We start from the raw sequence: 19,811 nt of genomic DNA on the forward strand, positions 1-19,811 counted from the left end.
GTGGTGAAGGGAATTATCTAAGGTCATAATATTGGTCAACAGAAAAGTCAGAACAACAATTCCTTTCTCCAATTCTCAAGGCAATGCTCTGGCTTTATAATACAGGTAAAATTGTTTTAGAAGTGTTATATTAGAAAAATGGTGAGCAAGCCGAAATTAGAGAGGCCAGGCCTGGAATAATTCAGTATCCAGTGTTTTTTCCAATCCTGCCTCTTTTCTAGTTGTGCACTGAGAATATTCCCCAGCATTTTTCCTTCTTCAAAGGGAGGAGATCCAAGCTGGTGGATACATGACAGGCGGGGGATATAGTTCAGTGGTTCATGCACCTCCCCACCCAGTTTCATGTTAGTGTGAGGCTCTCTTATTTGTAGTTACCAAATATAATGGCAAATAAAGTTACAAATAAGCTAAGATCTTTCCTCCATGGAAACCTGTGATATCTGGTGGAATTCAGAATCTCATTATATCTTCACTCAAGCATTCTGCAACCTGCCTTCAAGGAATTCACCTAATCAAATTCACATATTTTTGTGAACAACTTGGACATCCAGTTAACTGGTGTTCACGTTATAGTCTTTCTAAGTTTACAGCAGTTTTCAATTTTTTATTTATTCCATGTCCTCCTTTAATAAACATAAGGAAAATGGGACTAACAGTACTATCTATTTCAAAAGGTTGTTGAGCAGATTCAGCGATGCAATAAAAAGTACAATGGCACAAAGTAAGGGTGCAAAAATGTTAGGTTTTGTGGCTTTTTGGTGATATTAACATTATCATTTCGTAAGAACTAACCAAGGGTTATTCCTCAATTAAACAACTGAGTTCAAGCTTATCTCTGTCCTTCCTCCATTCAAATCCAGAGAATTGGAGTGGCCTATTTGGTTCTGTGATATGTGTGGGTGTACGTGGTGTGGGCAGTGGGACATTGGAGCCTATGACGTGTGCTACTATCCCCACTTTACAGATGAAAGCAGAGGTTGAGGAGGGTGAGTTGCAAGCCACATTGTAATCTGAGTCTCCTGACCCCCAATTTGAGGTGCGTTCCATTCTCTCTGCTGATATTGACACATGAATATGGTGAGCAGTCCTCCTTATCATTGGTCCTTTACCTGTGTCCTAGCTCATGGGCAATTGTGAAAGCCAGGGGCAGTCCCGAATCTTCATTGATGTTACAACTGCGGTGAGGCTGACACATTCCTGAAAGGTGAGACAGGCCCAGGGTCTCACAGGGGCGATTGAAACCAGCACAGATGTCCTTTCTGAAAGCAGAGAATAGAGAAGCTCAGGCGACCAAAGGAACATCTGGAAAAACCTCCTGGAAAAAAATCTGGGTATAAACTCATTCAATATGGTCTATAAAGTATGCTTGGCATTTTTAAAACAGTCTACACGAATGTAGGCAGCAATTTTGAATTCACTAAGATGATTCTGATTTTGCCTTTTGATTATTGAATTTCAGCAACACAGAATGTGGGAAAATGTAGCAAATGTGTTATTTTGAGCTTATTTTGTTCTGGATCTCAGGACGTCAAATTACATGATTTGGCCAACAAAAGATTTTATTGAAAACTGAAGTTAATTTGAACTTTTAACTATGGAAGAAACAATCAGCAGTGACTGGAGTTTTTCAAATATGAAAATCCTTTTTAGTCTTTCTGAGGTCTGTGCTCGAAACTCATCTAAGAAGTTCTTTTTCCCATTCCTGAAAAAGACAGTTGGTCCCATCAACCTATCCAGAGATCTAATCATTGTCTATCCAGCCCCATTCCACTAACAATATTGCATATACGAGAGAATGCATGCCTGTGTGTGCATGTACACCTAAAATCTCAGAAAATACTAATGATGGCTTTTAAATAGAAAAAACATGCTCCCATAAACTGGTAGAGATTATTTCAATCACAGACAAGAGTTTTGAAAGAGTCATTAATTAGTCATTAGGTTTTCTTTAGCACAAAAGGAGCTCTTTGCCAAGAGTGACTAGCAGAAATGACCACAACGTTCTGAGCTCTAGTTAACTGAACACCAGCAGCTAACGGGGTTTGCGTGGGCACTATTTCTAGCAACAAATGGTCTCCTACTTTTTTCATCTACTGGGCCATGGAAAAGATCCAGACTTTGAGAACCCATGTGAATCTTATAGGACAGGAGAGAGCAGGCCCAGTCTCAGCACATGCACCACAAACTCAAATCCGCACTCTCACTAGCAGCAGCAGTTACTAGGGGTTCAGTACTGGAGAGCGAGATTATACAGCCCAATCATTTACATAACTTCCAGGTCTGTAAGAGAACCAATCAAACACTTTTCTACCTCTGCTGCAGAATGTACTTGTTGTTATTTCATTCAAAAAGCCCAGGTCTGCGTGAAGCTGCTGGAAACAGATGAGTGGTGCTCATTGCTGATCCCCTGACTTTCTCATTTTGATATGGCAGGAGGTCAGGCGCATTAAATACTGATTATGGAGTGCCTCTGAAGTGTCCAGCACTAAAGAAAAAAGCAGCTAACAAAAGAATTATAGGAGCATGGTTCTTACAGGCAAGCAGCTTAAGCTCTACTTCCACCATGCACTGGGCCATTATGTAACAGAAAATATGCCTTGGCTTGCAGCAGGCACTAGTTGCACATGTGGAACCCACATTGGGTGTGTTCCATGCCAAATCCTCCTTCTCCTGAATGCTGTTCTGTAGAGAACTCTGTTAATGTGGATCTCAGGATAGTCTCTCAGAGGCAAAGCTCAGTCTCATACCTCCCTTCCTTCGTGATCCTACCTATTTTTTCAGCAAGTGGTTTTCAATGAGGGTGGGTGATTTTGCTGTTCATCCCCTTCTAGGGGACATTTGGCAATGTCTGGAGACAGTTTCAGCTGTCAGAGCTTGGAGGAGAGTGCTACTGACATCTCATGGGTAGAGGCCAGATATGCTGCTAAATATCTTACAACGTACTAGACAGACCCAACAACAAAGAATCATCAGCCCCAAATGTCAATAGTGCTGAGGGTGGGAAATACTGCTATAGAACTTGAAATGCTCTCCACTGTCTAGGAGCTGTTGAGGTTCAACACACTTTTATGCAAAAAGACCCCTGTCCTAAGGAAGGAAAGTGACTATAAGAAAAAAGGAGAGCAGATCCTTTGTATTCATATTGGGTAATAGGTAAGGGTATGGCTGTTGGGATCAAACTACCTGGACTTAAGTCCCAATTGTACCCGTTAACAGCAAAGAGATTTTGGGCAAGAGATATAACCAAGGCTCAGTTTCCCTATATGTAAAATATGAATGACTAATAGTAGCCAACTACCGGTATTCTTGTGGGAAGTAAATGGAACAATGGCTGTTCTAATAGACATAGCACAGTGCCTGGCCCATAACAAACATTGCACACATGTAAGCTATCATTAACTCACCCATTTCTTCAGGTGAGAATGACAGGAGCATCTCATTCTGCTCTCAGGGGAAGGAATGACTTTCTGAGACACAACTTAGTGGCCAATGCCATTCCCTGACTTCGGGGTTCTTCCCTATAGAAGTTTCTGTCTGACTGAAGCCTTCACCTGGCCTCTTGACCAGGTCCTCAGTGTCCCCAGGCTGTCTGCTAGCTCCCCAGAGCCCCTGTGCTTACATTCCATACCACGTTATTTCTCAGAGGAGCTACTGATCAACCCAAGGTCTCTTAGAACCTAATGAACCTACTGTCACAGGCTTATGTCAAAAACTTCCCGTGGGATACATTTGCATTTAACCAGCGTTTTAATACTTTCACTCAAAAGAGTGATTCTGATGACTGGAGTTTTGGATCGCGGCAAGGTAGACATTTGGATAGGGTGGGGGCTGATTATCCTTCCTTGTAGGGATTCTATGCATTGAGATGATCTTATCACAGGGACAGATCACAGGGCCAAAATGTTTACGGGCAGCCTATCCTCCACAGGCACAGTGCACATCAAGGGCCTTTCAGTGCTTGAGGTTCTCTGTGGTAGAAGGGCAGGGCCAAGAGGCCTCCTTTACTATACATCCCTGGATTTCTGGACAAATAGGCATAGGGAGCCCAAGAAGATTTTACTTTACCCCATTCTAATATAAGCCCTTCTTTCATCTAGATTAAAATAAGTGCCTAGTATATATAGGTGCTCAATAAATATTTATTGAATCAATGAGCAAAGATAGGCTTCAAAGAGTAAGAGTTGATCAAGAAAGTTCACTGGATTTTTATAGCTATGAGTCCTGGAAGGTTTGATGATGATTCTTATTAGCACTATAGGCTCTATTTGTGATTACAACAAAATGATATTTTCATGGGAGTAGAAGGGAGAAAGGTGTAATCAAACCAGTCTGCCTACTCAGTGGGGACCTGCTCCCCATATCCTGTCCTCAACATCAAACAGTTAAAAAGTGGACTGTTTTCTGTAAAGATATTTCATGTTTCTACATTGTAGAAAAATAAAATAGCAAAGGATTGGAAATCCCACTGGCTAAAAGTAACAAGAGTCTTTAATGAGGCTCTGCAAACAAGCTTCCTGATTGTTTATAGAGCTACATGAAGAAACCAGTTTTAAAAAGGAAATCATCAGTGGGATAGGAAAGAGGTCTGCATTTTGCCAGCAGATGCAGTTTATTCACAAGGAGAGCTTTGTCGTATTAGCAAGTTTGTTAAGCTGTTTCTTCTACTGATAGGAAGTCAGGAGTTGACTAGATCAAAAACACTGTCTTTACGACAGCAGCAAAGAATAGTGAGAATGTCATGGGTTTGAATACCTGGTAAGCCTTTCACCTGCCAGCCCTCCCTGCTTTACTGCCCCTGGGTTCCATATAGTCTCTGGTGTACCTGGTGAGAAGGACAGCCACATCGTGATGAACAGGATTGAGGTCACTCTTGGGATTGATACTCTTCTGCCACTTGCAGAAGCTAGACAGTGTCTTCTCCGCATGATGAACTATTTTAAGTCCTTGCTAGAGAAAGAAGAGGAAGAGATTAGCATGAGTGAGCTCACTGTGTTCAGGGACCATTGCATTAGGCATTCGTCTCCAGAGGCGTCCAAGTTGGATGAATTCACGGTGGGTGCATCAGACATTTGGCAGTCATGTGTCAGAGGCCAACTGACTGCTCTTTACTAATCTTCTGCCTTGAACACTCCCACTCTAATGACCTCCACTAGAAGAACCTGAAGGAGAAAACTCCAAGACAGAAATTATCACTGGGACAAGCAACCCTTGAAGAAGATTTTAAAATATATTAGCAATAACCAAAAACTATTTGAAGGTCTGTTTCTGTGTCTCTCTGCATCCTAAGCCAATGCAATATCAAAGAGGCATTTTTATTTCTAATGCAAAATAAACAGATTTTCAACAAAAGTTTTTTCTTCTCATGAGACATCCTGCAAGGTTAGGATTGCACTGGATGTTTTCTGACCCTTGAATTTTATCTTGGTTTGACACTCATGGGTGAAGGACAGTGGATGACATAATCTCTCCTGGCTGCTGACCACTTAGGAGAATTGGTCATCTGACAACAAGTAGGATGCTGTAGCAGATGCCCCTAGCCTGCAGATCTAAGAGCTTCTGAGGCCCATGCCAGGCCTGTGGCATCTGCCTTGCTGGTAGCTACTACTGGGGCCAGGAGGGAAGGGATTATTCCAAATTATCTGAATGAACACTTGTTGAATGGGGAGAAGAAAGAGATAATCAGCTCTTTAGGGGCTCTGGTTTAATTTGAATTTCTAAAGGAGAAATTACTTTCACTTGCCTCATTTCTTCAGGGCCTCCACATAGAGCCATCCCTGGTACAGGCTGGATTCCACTAGGAGGATGATTAACCTCCACTGGCTCACTCTCATCTGAGCCTTGCTCTGGGCTCGGTCCAAGAACTTCAGGACAGTCTCTGCATCAAATTATGAGCTTGCTTCTCTACCATTCTGTAGTTTGCTGAGGCCCACACCCAAATCATAAATGGCCTGAGGGGCTTCAGTTATGTGTCAGAGGCATTTTCAGGTCTCTTCATCATAAGTAACTATTATAGACCAGTTTCCTTTTGTGAAAACACCAAAAAGTGGCTTATTATGTGTTAAAAGTCACTGAGCTGCTCAGCATAAAGAATTTAGATGGAAGAAATCGACTTCATTATTTTAATAATCTTCATTGTTACATCATCCAGTAGCATGATATATGGTAGAGGAATTCTGGGGGACGAGCTGGGAATGAGGGAGTCAGCCTCCAATTCAACCAGCCAAGCTGCTGCTAGATTAACAGTCCTCCCCAGATGGGAGCAAATGTGCCCACCGATCATAAAAAACTGGCCAGGTGGCATGAATCAGGAATAAAGGGAAGGGAAAAGAGAAAAGGAAAGAAAAAAAGGAGGGAGGAAGGAAAGGGAGGAGAGAAAGAAAGGAAACATTTCTTGATCATTTACTATGTGCCAGATACTTTTACATATGCTGTCTCTTTTAATTGCATCTACTCAGTATTATCTGTAAAGAAGGCATTGTCATTTTTATTTTATAACAAGGGAAATTAAACCTCAGAGAAGTGAAGAACTAGATTAAGGTCACTTAGCTCAGATATTGAGACAAAGAATATAAGAAAGGTTCCTAGATAAAACTTGGAGTTGCAGCTGGTCACCAACCTCACTGGGAGGGTGCCTCAGTTCCAGCTCCTTCAGACAGGAAGGCATATTATCACATAAAGCATCAACTATGATCAGATATTTTTCTGATCTGTTTTTAACCCTACATTTCTTTGTTATGTTTTGGGAGAGGTCTCTTAGAGAACACTCATTAACTTAACATTACCATTTACAGTTACCAATAGTATTACCACTTACAATTGTTACAAAAAGTGAAATACTTAGGTATAAATTAACAAAACATATACAGGATCTGTATCCTGAAAATTATAAAATGCTGCTTAAAGAAGTCAAAGGCCTAAGTCAAGAGAGAAACATACTGTGTTAATAGATTTGAAGATTCAACATAATGAAGACACCATCTATGCTCCCAAGCTATGAATGTATAGCTTTATTGCAATTCCAATCAAAATCTCAGCAAGTCTGTTGTAGACACACACACAAGCTCATTCTAAAATTCATATCAAGTTTATTTAAAAGGTTCCAGGCTTCAGATTAGCTAAAGAAATTCTGAAAAAAAAAAAAAAAAGTGGAATGAATCACTTTACCTCATATTAAGGCTTACTACATAGCTGTAATAGCCAAGACAGTGTGATACTGGTGCAGGGATAGTCACATCGATCAATGAGACAGACAGGGGACCCCAAAAGTGACCCACCTAGACATGCCTAACTGATTTTTGACAAAGGCAAAAAAGCAATTCACTGAAGGAAAGATAGCCTCTTCAATAAATTATGCTGGATAGCAAGAAAACAAATAATCCAATTGAAAAATGGGCAAAGGACCCAAATAGGTATTTCTCAAAAGAAGACATACAAATGGTCAACAGATTATATACATATATATATATAAATTCAACATCACTTATCATCAAGGAAATGCAAATTAAAACTACAATATGATATAGTCTCATACCTGTTAAAATGGCTATTATCAAAAAGATGAAAGATAAGATTTGGAGAGGTTGTGGAGGAAAGGGAACTATTGTACACTGTTGGTGGAAATGTAAATTAGTAGCCATTATGGAAAACAGCTTGGAGGTTTCCCAAAAAATTAAAAATAGAACCACCATATGATCCCACAGTCCCATGGGGTATATATCCTAAGGATATACAATCAGTATGTCAAAGAAAAAATCAGATAACAAAGAGATATCTGCTATGTTCACTGCAGTATTACTCACAATAGCAAGATACAGAATCAACCTAAGTGCACATGGACTGACGAATGGATAAAGAAACTATAAGATATACATATCATATATATTCCATTATATGTATATAATGGAATACTATTCCGCCTTAAAAGAGCAGGAAATACTGCCATTTGTGACAACATGGATGAACTTTGAAGACATAAGTGAAACAAACCAGGCACAGGAAGATAAATACCACATGATCTCACTTATGTGGGATCTAAAAAAATTAAACTCAGAAGCAGAGATCAGGGGCTGGGGGAAGAGCTGGGAGAGGTTTGTCAAAGGATTCAAAATTTCCATTTAGATAGGAGGAATAAGTTCAAGAGATCTATTGTACAACTTAGTGACTGTCGTTAATAACAATGTACTGTACTGTACACTTGAAAATTGCTAAGAGAGTAGATTTTTAAGTAGTCTCATCACAAAAAAGCAAGTATACATGGTAATATATGCGTTAATTAGCCTGATTTAGCCATTCCACAATGTACACATATTTCAAAACATGTTGTACACCAAAAATAAATACAATTTTTGTCAATTAAAAAATAAATTTAAAATGTACAAGAGAGAAAGAGAGAAATCAAGAAGAGGGGCCTAAACAGAAGCCAAAGCCATGGGCAACAGCCAAGAAATACACCAAATGTGAAAGAAAGACATCAGGTGGAAACCATGGATGTTGTGCCAAACCTCTATTAACCTCAATAGGGAAGACACCAGGTTCAAGAGGTGGAGGAAGAGACCCAAGGCCAGCAAATGAGATGCCATGTCTTATTAGGGGCTTACGTGACGGGGAGAGAGTCCAGTGGCGGGCTGGACAAAGTATCTGCCCTCCCACCATCTATCCCTCTGCCTCCCATAAAGATTTATGGGTATCACATCTCTCAGCGGGGAGATGAAGCAGGAACATAAGGCCTAGAGGCAGGGAAAACATAAGGCCCATTCACACTTCGGCTATCACAGGAAATATCCTCTCCCTGGGCATATCCCATAAATGACTTTGTAACTTTACGTCATCCTCTCCATTTACAAAGGGTGTACACCAAGTAACAAATGGAATCCTCTATGGGGTATTTAAACTGCCCAACATTCTGTAACGGGGCCTTTGGGTCTCTAAGCTCAGTCCTGCTCCCACATTGTGGAGTTGTACTTTCATTTTCAATACAACCCTTCATTCCTTCCTTGCTTTGTTTGTGTGTTTTGTCCAATTTTTTGTTTAAGACACCAAGAACCTGGACACCCTCTACCCTTAACATACACAGTCCAGTCGCGCAGGGCTGGCCAGAAAAACTATAACCACCTGCCGACATCATGTAGTCTATATAGTATTTTTTTTTTTTTTTTTTTTGAGACGGAGTCTCGCTCTGTCGCCCAGGCTGGAGTGCAGTGGCGCGATGTCGGCTCACTGCAAGCTCCGCCCCACCGGGTTCACGCCATTCTCCTGCCTCAGCCTCCCGTGTAGCTGGGACTACAGGTGCCCACCACCACAACTGGCTAATTTTTTTTTTTGTGTGTGTGTGTGTGTGTGTGTGTGTGTGTGTGTGTTTAGTAGAGACGGGGTTTCACCATGTTAGCCAGGATGGTCTGGATCTCCTGACCTTGTGATCCGCCCGTCTCGGCCTCCCAAAGTGCTGGGATTACAGGCGTGAGCCACCGTGCCCGGCCTATATAGTATTTTCACTTAATAACCTCCTGCTAATAACCTCCACCTGGCAACCTTCATTTGCTCCAAAGCTCAGGGCCTCAATCCCCTGTACAGCCTGTGTTCCACAGGATGGGGGAGAGGCTCCGGTGTTTATCATAGATAAGGAACAAATCTCTGGGGTGACTCCTCTGGATTCCCTAGCTTGTAACACACATTCACATGTATCTTCCATACAGGGTCTTTTTTATTTTTTTATTTTTATTTTTTTTTAATTTTTTTAATTGAGGCGGAGTCTTATTCTGTTACCAGGCTGGAGTGCAGTGGCGTGATCTCAGATCACTGCAACCTCCACCTCTCAGGTTCAAGGGATTCTCCTGCCTCAGCCTCCTGAGTAGCTGAGACTACAGGTGCATGCCACCATGCCCAGCTAATTTTTGTATATTTAGTAGACTCAGGGTTTCACCACGTTGGCCAGGATGGTCTTGATCTCTTGACCATGTGATCTGCCTGCCTTGGCCTCCCAAAGTGGTGGGAATACAGGCGTGAGCCACTGCGCCTGGCCACCATACAGGGTCTTTTTAAGGGTATGCTTAAATTATTGCTATTAGGTGTGTTTATAATAGATTAATCAGTTTTTTATATATGTGAGTCCCAATGAGGTTCTACATAATAATAAATCCACATTTCATGCTTAGCACGTTATGGCTTATCAATTACTTCCATACTTTATCTTATTTGATTTTGTGAACAACTGTGTGAAGTATTAATAGTTAGGAGAGTGATGATTAACCCTGTCTACTGATAAGAAGAAAGTTTACTTTAGTAATTAGAATTGATCACTAATGGTTTGCAAGTGGTAAAACCACAAATAGCACATAAAGCTTAAGAGTCATCACTTACTGAAACCCCATCTTTACTAAAAATACCCAAATTAGCTGGGTATGGTGGCATGCACCTGTAATCCCAGCTACTTGGGAGGCTGAGGCAGGATAACTGCTTGAACCCAAGAGGTGGAGGTTGCAGTGAGCCAAGATCATATCACTGCACTCCAGCCTGGGCAACAGAGTGAGACTCTGTCTCAAAAAAAAAAAAAAAAAAAAAAAAAAAAAAGATTTCTCACTTACCAAGACTCACACTTGAAAGAGTAAATATACAACTTCATTAATAAGAATAATTCTGTTTGGTTGCAATTGGTTACACCACTGGTTGTATCTGTAGCATTTTCGGCATATTTGCATTTTCCATAGCTCCTCCATTATTTTATATGCACCTCAAAGACTATATTTTCTCTATAACTCTCTACTTTGCTATGGTGGATGGGAGGATATTGAAGCCCTGCTGATGATTAAATGACCTGAAAACTTACCAAACTCTGTTTAGAGCTCCAATAATGCCTAGCATGGTTCTAAAACACCTTATGAATGACAGCACTCATTAAATCAAAGACTTCTAAAGATAGCTAGATAATTAAATATCTATGTATCTTCTATCTTCTAAAAATAATTAGATAACTAAGGATCTCCTCAGTTCTCAGCCACATTCTCCTGACAGCTGTCATTTAAACTGGAGTGGAACTTGGTACCAGTTAAAAAGTCATTCTCTATTACTTAGGCTGCCAGAGGCAAGACAGGGAAGCTCAAAGGCAACAGTTTTGGAAATCATTAAGATTCCCGAGCTCCTTTGAAAGACTTTTCTCGATGAACTTCACCGTACTACTGCACCTGCTTCCAATATCTTTCATCCTAGCATTTGTTTGAATGTGTGCAAGATGCTAGGAAGCAAACCTGACAAATGCTCACCCCAGGCAACAAGAAATAAATGACACAGATACTCCTTGAGTTACAACTGAGTTACGTCCTGATAAACCTGTCATCAATTGAAAATATCGTAAGTCAAAAACGCAATGAATACGCCTAACCTACCGAATATTGTAACTTAGCATAGCCTACATTAAATGTGCTCAGAACACTTATATTAGCCTACAATTGGAAAAAAATCATCTCATACAAAGCCTATTTTACAATAAAGTGTTGAATATCTCATGTAATTTACTGAATACTGTACTAAAAGTGAAAAGATTATATGGGCACTTGAACTATGATTTCTACTGAATGTATATAATTTTCTCAAGTCAAAAAATCATAAATGGAACCACTGTAAGGGGACACCCGTATTTGTGTTCTGATATTTACTGGTCCTGGCATCTGTTTTCGCCTAGGGATCTGTTCCTTGATGACTGATCTACTGATTTACATTACAGTTAAAACTGCCTTGGAGGATTTTTTTTTTTTCTTTTTTTTTTATGAGGCAGGGTCTCACTCTGTCACCCAGGCTGGAGTGCAGTAGCACAATCCTCTAGGGTTTAAGCGATTCTTGTGCCTCAGCTTCCTGAGTAGCTGGGACTATCGGCCTGCACCACCACACCCGGCTACTTTTTCTATTTTTTGATAGAGATGGGGTTTCACCATGTTGGCCAGGCTGATGTCAAACTCCTGATCTCAAGTGATCCGCCTGCCTTGGCCTCCCAAAGGGCTGGGATTACAGGCATGAGCCCCCACACCCAGCCTCTGGAGGATTCCAATCAGATACTTAGATGATTTGTTCCTCCCTCTTACCCTGCAAGTCAGTCACCATTTATCAGACCTGTAACTTTCCCACTGGTGATACAAATTTAGGGCAAATATCTTGATTCAATAGCAACTCAAGTTCTCAATTTCTTTGTTTTTTGGGGAGAAACTGCAGACAGCAAGCAGAGTCAACCCAAAATAAAAGGTGTTCAAACTAAAACAATAATGAAACATGCATTTTAATAAAGATATGTAAGGTAAACAAAAATGGGGCTTTGCATTCATTTGAAAATAGAAAAACAATGGTCTGAATGTAATCAATACAATTAGTTGGTGGACACAAACTTTCGAACAATTGTTAGAAATTTTATTCGAAACTTTAGAATAAAATTGAACATGTGTATGTTCAGCAAATCGTAATTCTTTACAGTCCTCCCTGGATTATTCTGGTTATTTCTAAAGCTCTTTTCCATAAAAAAAGAATACTCTTTCTCTAGTCTTTCTCCTGTTTTCTACCACAGTCTTTTGTTTGTTGCAGTGATATCATCCAAGTCCCTGAAACTTTTGACAACGTTTCATGTTGCCCATGAGGATGTTGCCCATGGGGATGGGGAAGCTCTTACCCAAGCCATACTCAATCTGTGAAACGTTCCACAGTGAATCCTGTACCAACAGGTAAAGTCCAGGCATCATGTAGGACATGTTATTAGTTCTACTGTGTGTGTTTATTGTGTGAATAGTATGACCTGGGAATAATTCCATTTGCTTTTGGAATACATCACTATATTTGCACTCTATAATGTAGTAGATCTGTTAAACTTTTACTTAAATTAATATTACGCTTATTCTGCACTTCTTGAATATAAGCGTTGAAGGCCAGAAGGTATAGTATTAAAAGAAAGGCAAAAGTCTTAGATTAAGAAATTCGTAGTGAAAAATTCAAATCCAGATTATAAAGCATTATTTGCACTTGGGAAAAATAAATATATAGTGCTGGAGCAACTAGACATCCACAGGCCAAAAACAAATAAAAAGAGAGAGAGAGAGAGAGAGAAGAATTTCAATCGAAACCTCACAGCTGGTACAAAAATATTGGTAAGATCATAGACTTAAATATAAAATGTGAAACTGTGAAACTTCTAGGAAAAAAAAAAACAGGAAATCTTAGGAACCTAGGGATAGGCAAAGAATTTATAGACTTGACACTAATAACACAATTAATAAAAGGAAAAACTGATAAATTGGATCACATCAAAATTAAACACTTTTGCTTTGAAAGAAACCTTATGAAGAGGATAAAAAGATGGGCTACAGTGTGGGAGAAAATACTTGTAAACCATATATTTGACAACGGAGTTATATTTAAAATATGTAAAGAGCTCTCAAAACTCAACAATAAAAAAAATAAGAAAATAGGCAAATGTTGTAAAGAGACACATTGCCAAAGAGGTTATACAAGTAGCAAATAAGCACATAAAAAGATATTCAACATTACTAGCTATCAGAGAATTGCAAGTTAAAACCACAGTGATATATTACTCATATTTACCAGAATGGGTAAAATAAAAAATCATGACAACACCCAAATGCTGGTGAGGATGTGGTAAAACTGAATCATTCATGGCTGGTGAGAGTGGAAAATGGTACAGTAGTTATGGAAAAACAGTTTGGTAGTTTCTTAAAAATACTACATAGGTGGCCGGGCACAGTGTCTTACGCCTATAATCCCAGCACTCTGGGAGGCTGAGGTCACTTGAGGACAGGAGTTTGAGACCAGCCTGGCCAACATGGTGAAACCCCTTCCCTACTAAAAGTACAAAAATTAGCCCGGTATGGTGGCGGTATCTGTAATCCCAGCTACTCAGGAGGCTGAGGCAGGAGAATTGCTTGCACCCAGGAGGCGGAGATTGCAGTGAGCCCAGATCGCGCCACTGTACTCCAGCCTGGTGACAAGAGTGAGACCCCCATCTCAAACAAAAAACAAACAAACAAAACCCTACATAGGCAATGACCATATAACTTAGCAATTGCATTCCTGTGCCTTTATTCCAGAGAAGTGAAGAGTTATGTTCACACAAAAACCTGTAGTTGAACGTCTATAGTAGTTTTATTCATAATAGTTAAAACCTGGAAACAACCCAAATGTCCCTCAGTGGGTGAATGGTTAAACAAATAGGCACATATCATAGAATACCGCTCAGCAAAAAGGGGACAAACTCTTGATACACACAATTTGAATGGATCTTAAGTGAATTATGCTGAATGAAAAAAATACAGTCTCAAAAGTCACATCTGGAATTATTCCATTTATATGACATTCTTGAAATGATAAAAATCATACAGATATATTATTACAGAGCAGATTAGTGCTTTTCAGGGATCAGGTAGGTAGGTGGAAGGGAAGTAAAAAAGGTATGAAAGGGTAGCACTAGGGATGCTTGTGAGGGAACTGTTCTAATGTTAATTGTGGTGATGGTCACACAAACTTATACGTGTGACAAAAATCGCATAGAACTAAATGTATACACACATGGTCATGCGCATGCACACGCCACTGTGTGCATCTGAAGGTAGGTGGCATTGTTGAAATATCACGCTCTAGGTTGTCTTATTGTACTAAGACTACACAAGATGTTACGATTAGGAGAAAATGAATGAAGGGTAAAAGGAATTTCTCTGTACTATTTCTTACAACTGCATGTGAATGTACAATGAACTCAAAACAAACAGAAAAATACAAAAACACCTTAAAAATAACTGGTCTGAACCAAGGCTGCAGGGTTGCAATAGGAGATCTTATAACACTTTCTGGTATGATCCTATGCAGATTATTCACTGATGATATGTGAGAACTTGTACCTTTGAATCGAAGGGAACCTGCAGTCTTTCAGATGAGTTACAGTGTGTAGGAAGAGCCCATGCACTCACACAACCATGCACCCACATACTCACATACCCATACACACCCACATACTCACAAACACACACATATCCACATACATACACACACACCCACATACATACACACACATCCACATACTCACATACCCACACACCCACATACTCACATACACACACACCCACATGCTCATATACACACACACCCACATACATACACACACCCACATACCCACGCACCCACATACTCACACACACACACACTCACATACACACACTCACACACACTCCCACATACATACACACATACATCCACATACATACACACATACACACAGATCCACATACTCACATACACACACCCACACATATACACACACCCACATACTCACATACACACCCCCCCACATACATACACACAGATCCACATACATACACACACATACATACACATGCATCCACACACATACACACACACATCCACACTATGCCACATGCACACACTCACACATGGATACACCCACACTAAAGTTAATTAAGATCCCTAATTAAATAGCCATGAATATAAAAGCTTATTAGAGTTGAAGCAGCTACACAGGCAGAAATAGAGCTCTTGTTCTCCGTTAGCGCACAGAGACCTTGGCAAGGGCACGCTGTTGAAAGGGGGATTTTATCAGATCTGAAAAGCTCTATCTTTCAATATTGTCCTTTTATACATTGGCTTGAATCACCGTTTTGAAAATCTTACATTCCAATCTCTGTGTGTCTGTTTGGAAAAAGTGAATGTTGACAAAGGTCCAGTCTCCCACATTCCTGAACCAAATTCAGCGTCAGCAAGGACCCACCTTCATCATTGTGGAGAAAGCAGAGTCATCTTCCAGATGTTGCATTCCAAATGCTGCCTCCAGTGTTTTCATCATAATGAAGAGCCCATTTCCCTGAAGGGCTCCAGGAATTATGCATTTAATAGTCTCATTTAAAGAGTGAGGGACAGTACCTTAGCCAAGTCACAAAGCAGGCATTGGCAGAGCAGGGCTTGGAACACACGTTTGCAGCTGTGAGTTTAGGACTAGTGGTTTCCAAACTATTGAGGACTTCTCTAAACTCTGCTTTGAATAATTGGAAAGACTTAGCAATTAACCAATGAATGATTATGGCTTATTTCTACTCCTCAACCTCACGATCCTACCCTCACTGAGGAGACAAACAGAAAAGCAGATAACCTCTTCTTTCGAGATCCTTACCTCTGTACTTTTCTTACTCTCTGTCCACTTCCTGGGCTCCTCTGTGAGCCCTTCTTCTTCTGCCTTTCCTTTGGTTCATTGCTTAGTTCACTCTCAATCAGTCATAGTTTTGGAAATCACTCCAAAATATGATTGTTGGCTCCCACATCTGTATATCATTCCAAACCTCTCCCAGAGTTCAAATTTATGAACCTAAATCTCCTGATGGTCACCTCCACAGGTACTTCCAACTCAGCATCCCCGAAATCCTTTCCTCCCACTTCAACCTGCGATTCCTTCTGTGCCTTCTGTGGTTGCAGGAACCACCATCAGCCCAGTTGCCCAATCTAGAAATGCCAGTGTCTTGTAAGCTCCCTCTCCTCCCATATCCTGCATCCCAATCTGTCATCATGTGCTGCTAATTTTACCTCCTCTATATCTTTGCTACTTACTGTCCTTAGCCCAAACCTTCATTTTATGCTTGGTTTACAATATCCTGGCCCTTTTCAAATTCATCCTCCTCACTGTTGCCAGGTGGATCAAAACAAAAGTCTGTCCATATCATGACCCATGGCTCAAGATCCTTCGAAGTCTAGCCTCCAGGAAGCTCTCCCTTCATTTGCAACCTCACAGTTTATGCTCCAGCAACAACTGCTTGTATTAGCACTCCCTCAGATCCCCGTCACATACTCCCACACACCTTCCTTTCTTCAATATGTTCCCTCTTCCTAGATTGCCTTTTTCTCTTACCCCCTTTAACCCATTCAACCTCTACTCATTCTTTAAGATTTAATTTGGGCATTTCCAGGAAGCTTTCCCTGCCCCCTAGTCTGGTTTAGGTTCCTGCCAATATACCTTCTTCATACTTGGTTCACAGCACTTCCTGTGCTAGGTCGTAACAATCAAATTGTATGCCTGTTTTCCTCTTAGTTCCTCCAGAACAATAATTGAGGTTTATTCTTCTCCTTGTCTCAAGCGTTGAATATATCCTGGTTTACAGCAGGTATACTGACTGACAAAACTGAGGATGCACACCACCCATGAAGGAAAGGAGAAAAGGGAGAGAATATATCCTTTAGGCCAGGAAAAGTAAAGACTAGGTGAATGGGAGGTTTTGTGATAAACTACCAAAGAGGCATGTTCTCCTATGGGTCAGGGAAGGGGCAGTAAAGAGGCCAGAAGTTTGAGAGTTCAGTAGAAAATCTGCAATAATAATTCCAGTGCCTGTAATAGGAACTGCTAGTAGAAGATTCTACATGGGTGTCTCATGTTTCTGCACATCATCTGAGCAAAGACATAGGTTTTGTTCTGGAGTATCCTTTGAAGGATGTTGTAAAGGAAACAGCCTTAGAAGATAACATTTTTCCAGGGAAAAGGAAAGATTTACTTTATGTCCATAATAACAAAGGTGATGGCTTCCTCTGGGGCGAAAGTTGAATAAGTTTGCTTACAATCTATTTTAAGGGATTGGGGCTTTCTTATTTTGGGGGTCTTAAGCTGGGATAAAACCCACTGTATGCATAGCATACACTTGGGCTGCCTGCAACACCCCAGTGCAACTTATGGGACAAGAGGGACAGGTGCAAACCGAAGCTCATGTCCCATTATGCTGTGAGCAATAAAGTCCTTGGTCTGTGACTCAGAATTTTCATGTCTTCTGCCAGCATTGCATTCATAAAAGCATGGCAGACTAACTTGTTAGCTTGCAAGCAGGGTAAAATCTTAGATTGCTATGGCTTGAATGTCCCCTCGAAAAATCATGTTGAAATTTGATTGCCAGTGTAAAGACATGGGGAGGTAGGACCTTTAAGAGGTGATTAAGAGCCCTTGTAAATGGATTAATGGTTATCATGGGATTGAGTTTGTTATTGAAGGGATGAAAAGGATGAGTTCAATCCTATTTTCTCTCTCTATCTTGGATGCTTGCTTGCCATGTAATGCCTTCCACCATGGAATGACACTCACCAGATGCTGGTGCCATGCTCTTGGACTTCCCAGTCTCCAGAACTATGGGCCAACTAAACTTCTGTTCTTTATAAATGGCCTAGTCTGTGCTATTTTGTTATACAGAATGGAGCAGCAGGTGATGGACTAAAACACAGACCCTGCCTAGTTCTTGACAGGAATAAGGAGGATAACAGAGAAAAGGTGATCAAGCAGTAGTGAGAACCACGTTAAGGTTGGACCACCTAAATATATGGACAGGTCTGCATGGTTGTTGAGATTTCTAGCAGCAGGGCTGTTGGGGAAAGAGTAAAAGAGAGGGAAAGAAGCTGAATAGTAAAATAAAATGTCAACATAGGATATTCTTCTTACATTCCAGTTTTGCTATAAGAGTAATTCTGAAATAACCTGAGAGATAGTCATTGATGAGGGGAAAAAATGCTAGGGCTTTAAGTCTACTCTCAAAACATTTCTTGCTTTCTTCCCATTCCTATTTAAAATTCCTCGTGCAGACAAAGCAAGTGCACAATTAATTGGGTTGATGATTACTTACAGCTTGATACTTTGCCCCTGTGTAGAACTTCCATCTGTAATATGTGACATTTAACACAAATTCAGGGACAGTGTCTTTTCTATTAAATGTCACAGAAAGCTGTAATTGAGCACATTTTTTTCAACCTCTTCAGCATCTTAATCTCTAAGTCTCAGAAGGGGTTAAGTCCAAGAAACACTCATTTAATTTACAGAATGCTCTCTATCGCAGGAGCCTTGAGAATAGTAATTAGTTATGGATTAAAATGAGGCAGCCCTAAGCACACAAAAAATGCAACAGGACTTCAGAGAGACTATGATGGCTCACAATAAATGTGAGGGAACTTGTGCTAAACATTTTCCATAAAGCATCCTGGAAACTATTTGAGCATGTCAAAACAAACCCCCATTCACACTATTTTTTCCTCATTTCCTTTGCAAACAAAAATAGATTCCTCTTTTTGTTTATTTTTTTTCCACTTCATCTTCTCAAGCTAATCCAATTCACTTTCCACTTCCCTTTTTCTATACATTTGTGTATGTGAATTAACGGGACAGGAAGCTGACCTAGGGGAAATCATAAAAAACTCATAAAATAGCTCCACATGGGAAATAATTTTGCACGAACATGCTTCTGTTATAAATTGTTCTCTCTCTTTGTAAGCTCTCTCTATAATGAAAAAATCTTGTATTGATTTCTCTTGGAATTTTTGATAGCAGTTTTTGACTCAATGCACAATCTGACTATGCTCTGCTAGTCAGACTTATGCTACTGAAAGAAAGAGGATGAGCACAGAAGAGACAAGCTGTAAAAGGTTTAGTCTGAAACTTCTCATGTGTCTAAGGGACAACTTATCTGATTACCAGAGGAAATGATACTTTTTTAAGGTTCAAGACCAGCTTGGGCAACATAGTGAGACCCCATCTTTTAAAAAAAATAGCTAGGCATGGTGGCCAGTGACTGTATTCCTAGCTACTTGGGAGGCTGAGGTGGCAAGATGGCTTGAGGCCAGTAATTCAAAGATACAGGGAACTATGTGCCACTGTACTCCAGCCTGCTTAACAGAGTAAGACTCTGTTCTGTCTTACACACACACACACACACACACACACACACACACAAAGAATAAGTCTAAAAATTCTTTGCCAGTATTTTTGATATTTACCCTGAAAGAACAATACAGACCCACAC

General features: G+C 40.3%; 1 protein-coding gene across 3 annotated transcripts in view; it reads right to left on the bottom strand.

The window, feature by feature from the left end:
* The window catches only part of ADAMTS12 (ADAM metallopeptidase with thrombospondin type 1 motif 12), a 377,858-nt gene that overhangs the window by 129,988 nt on the left and 228,059 nt on the right, over positions 1 to 19,811 (bottom strand). For all 3 annotated transcript variants that reach the window (XM_050793804.1, XM_050793805.1, XM_050793806.1), the window contains exons 6-7: positions 4,823 to 4,947; positions 1,110 to 1,259 (exon numbers count right to left, since the gene is read on the bottom strand). In XM_050793804.1, coding sequence (XP_050649761.1) covers positions 1,110 to 1,259; positions 4,823 to 4,947 — 275 coding nt within the window. The remainder of the gene's footprint in view (positions 1 to 1,109; positions 1,260 to 4,822; positions 4,948 to 19,811) is intronic.

Source organism: Macaca thibetana, chromosome 6, assembly GCF_024542745.1.
Source record: "Macaca thibetana thibetana isolate TM-01 chromosome 6, ASM2454274v1, whole genome shotgun sequence".
NCBI lineage: Eukaryota > Metazoa > Chordata > Mammalia > Primates > Cercopithecidae > Macaca > Macaca thibetana.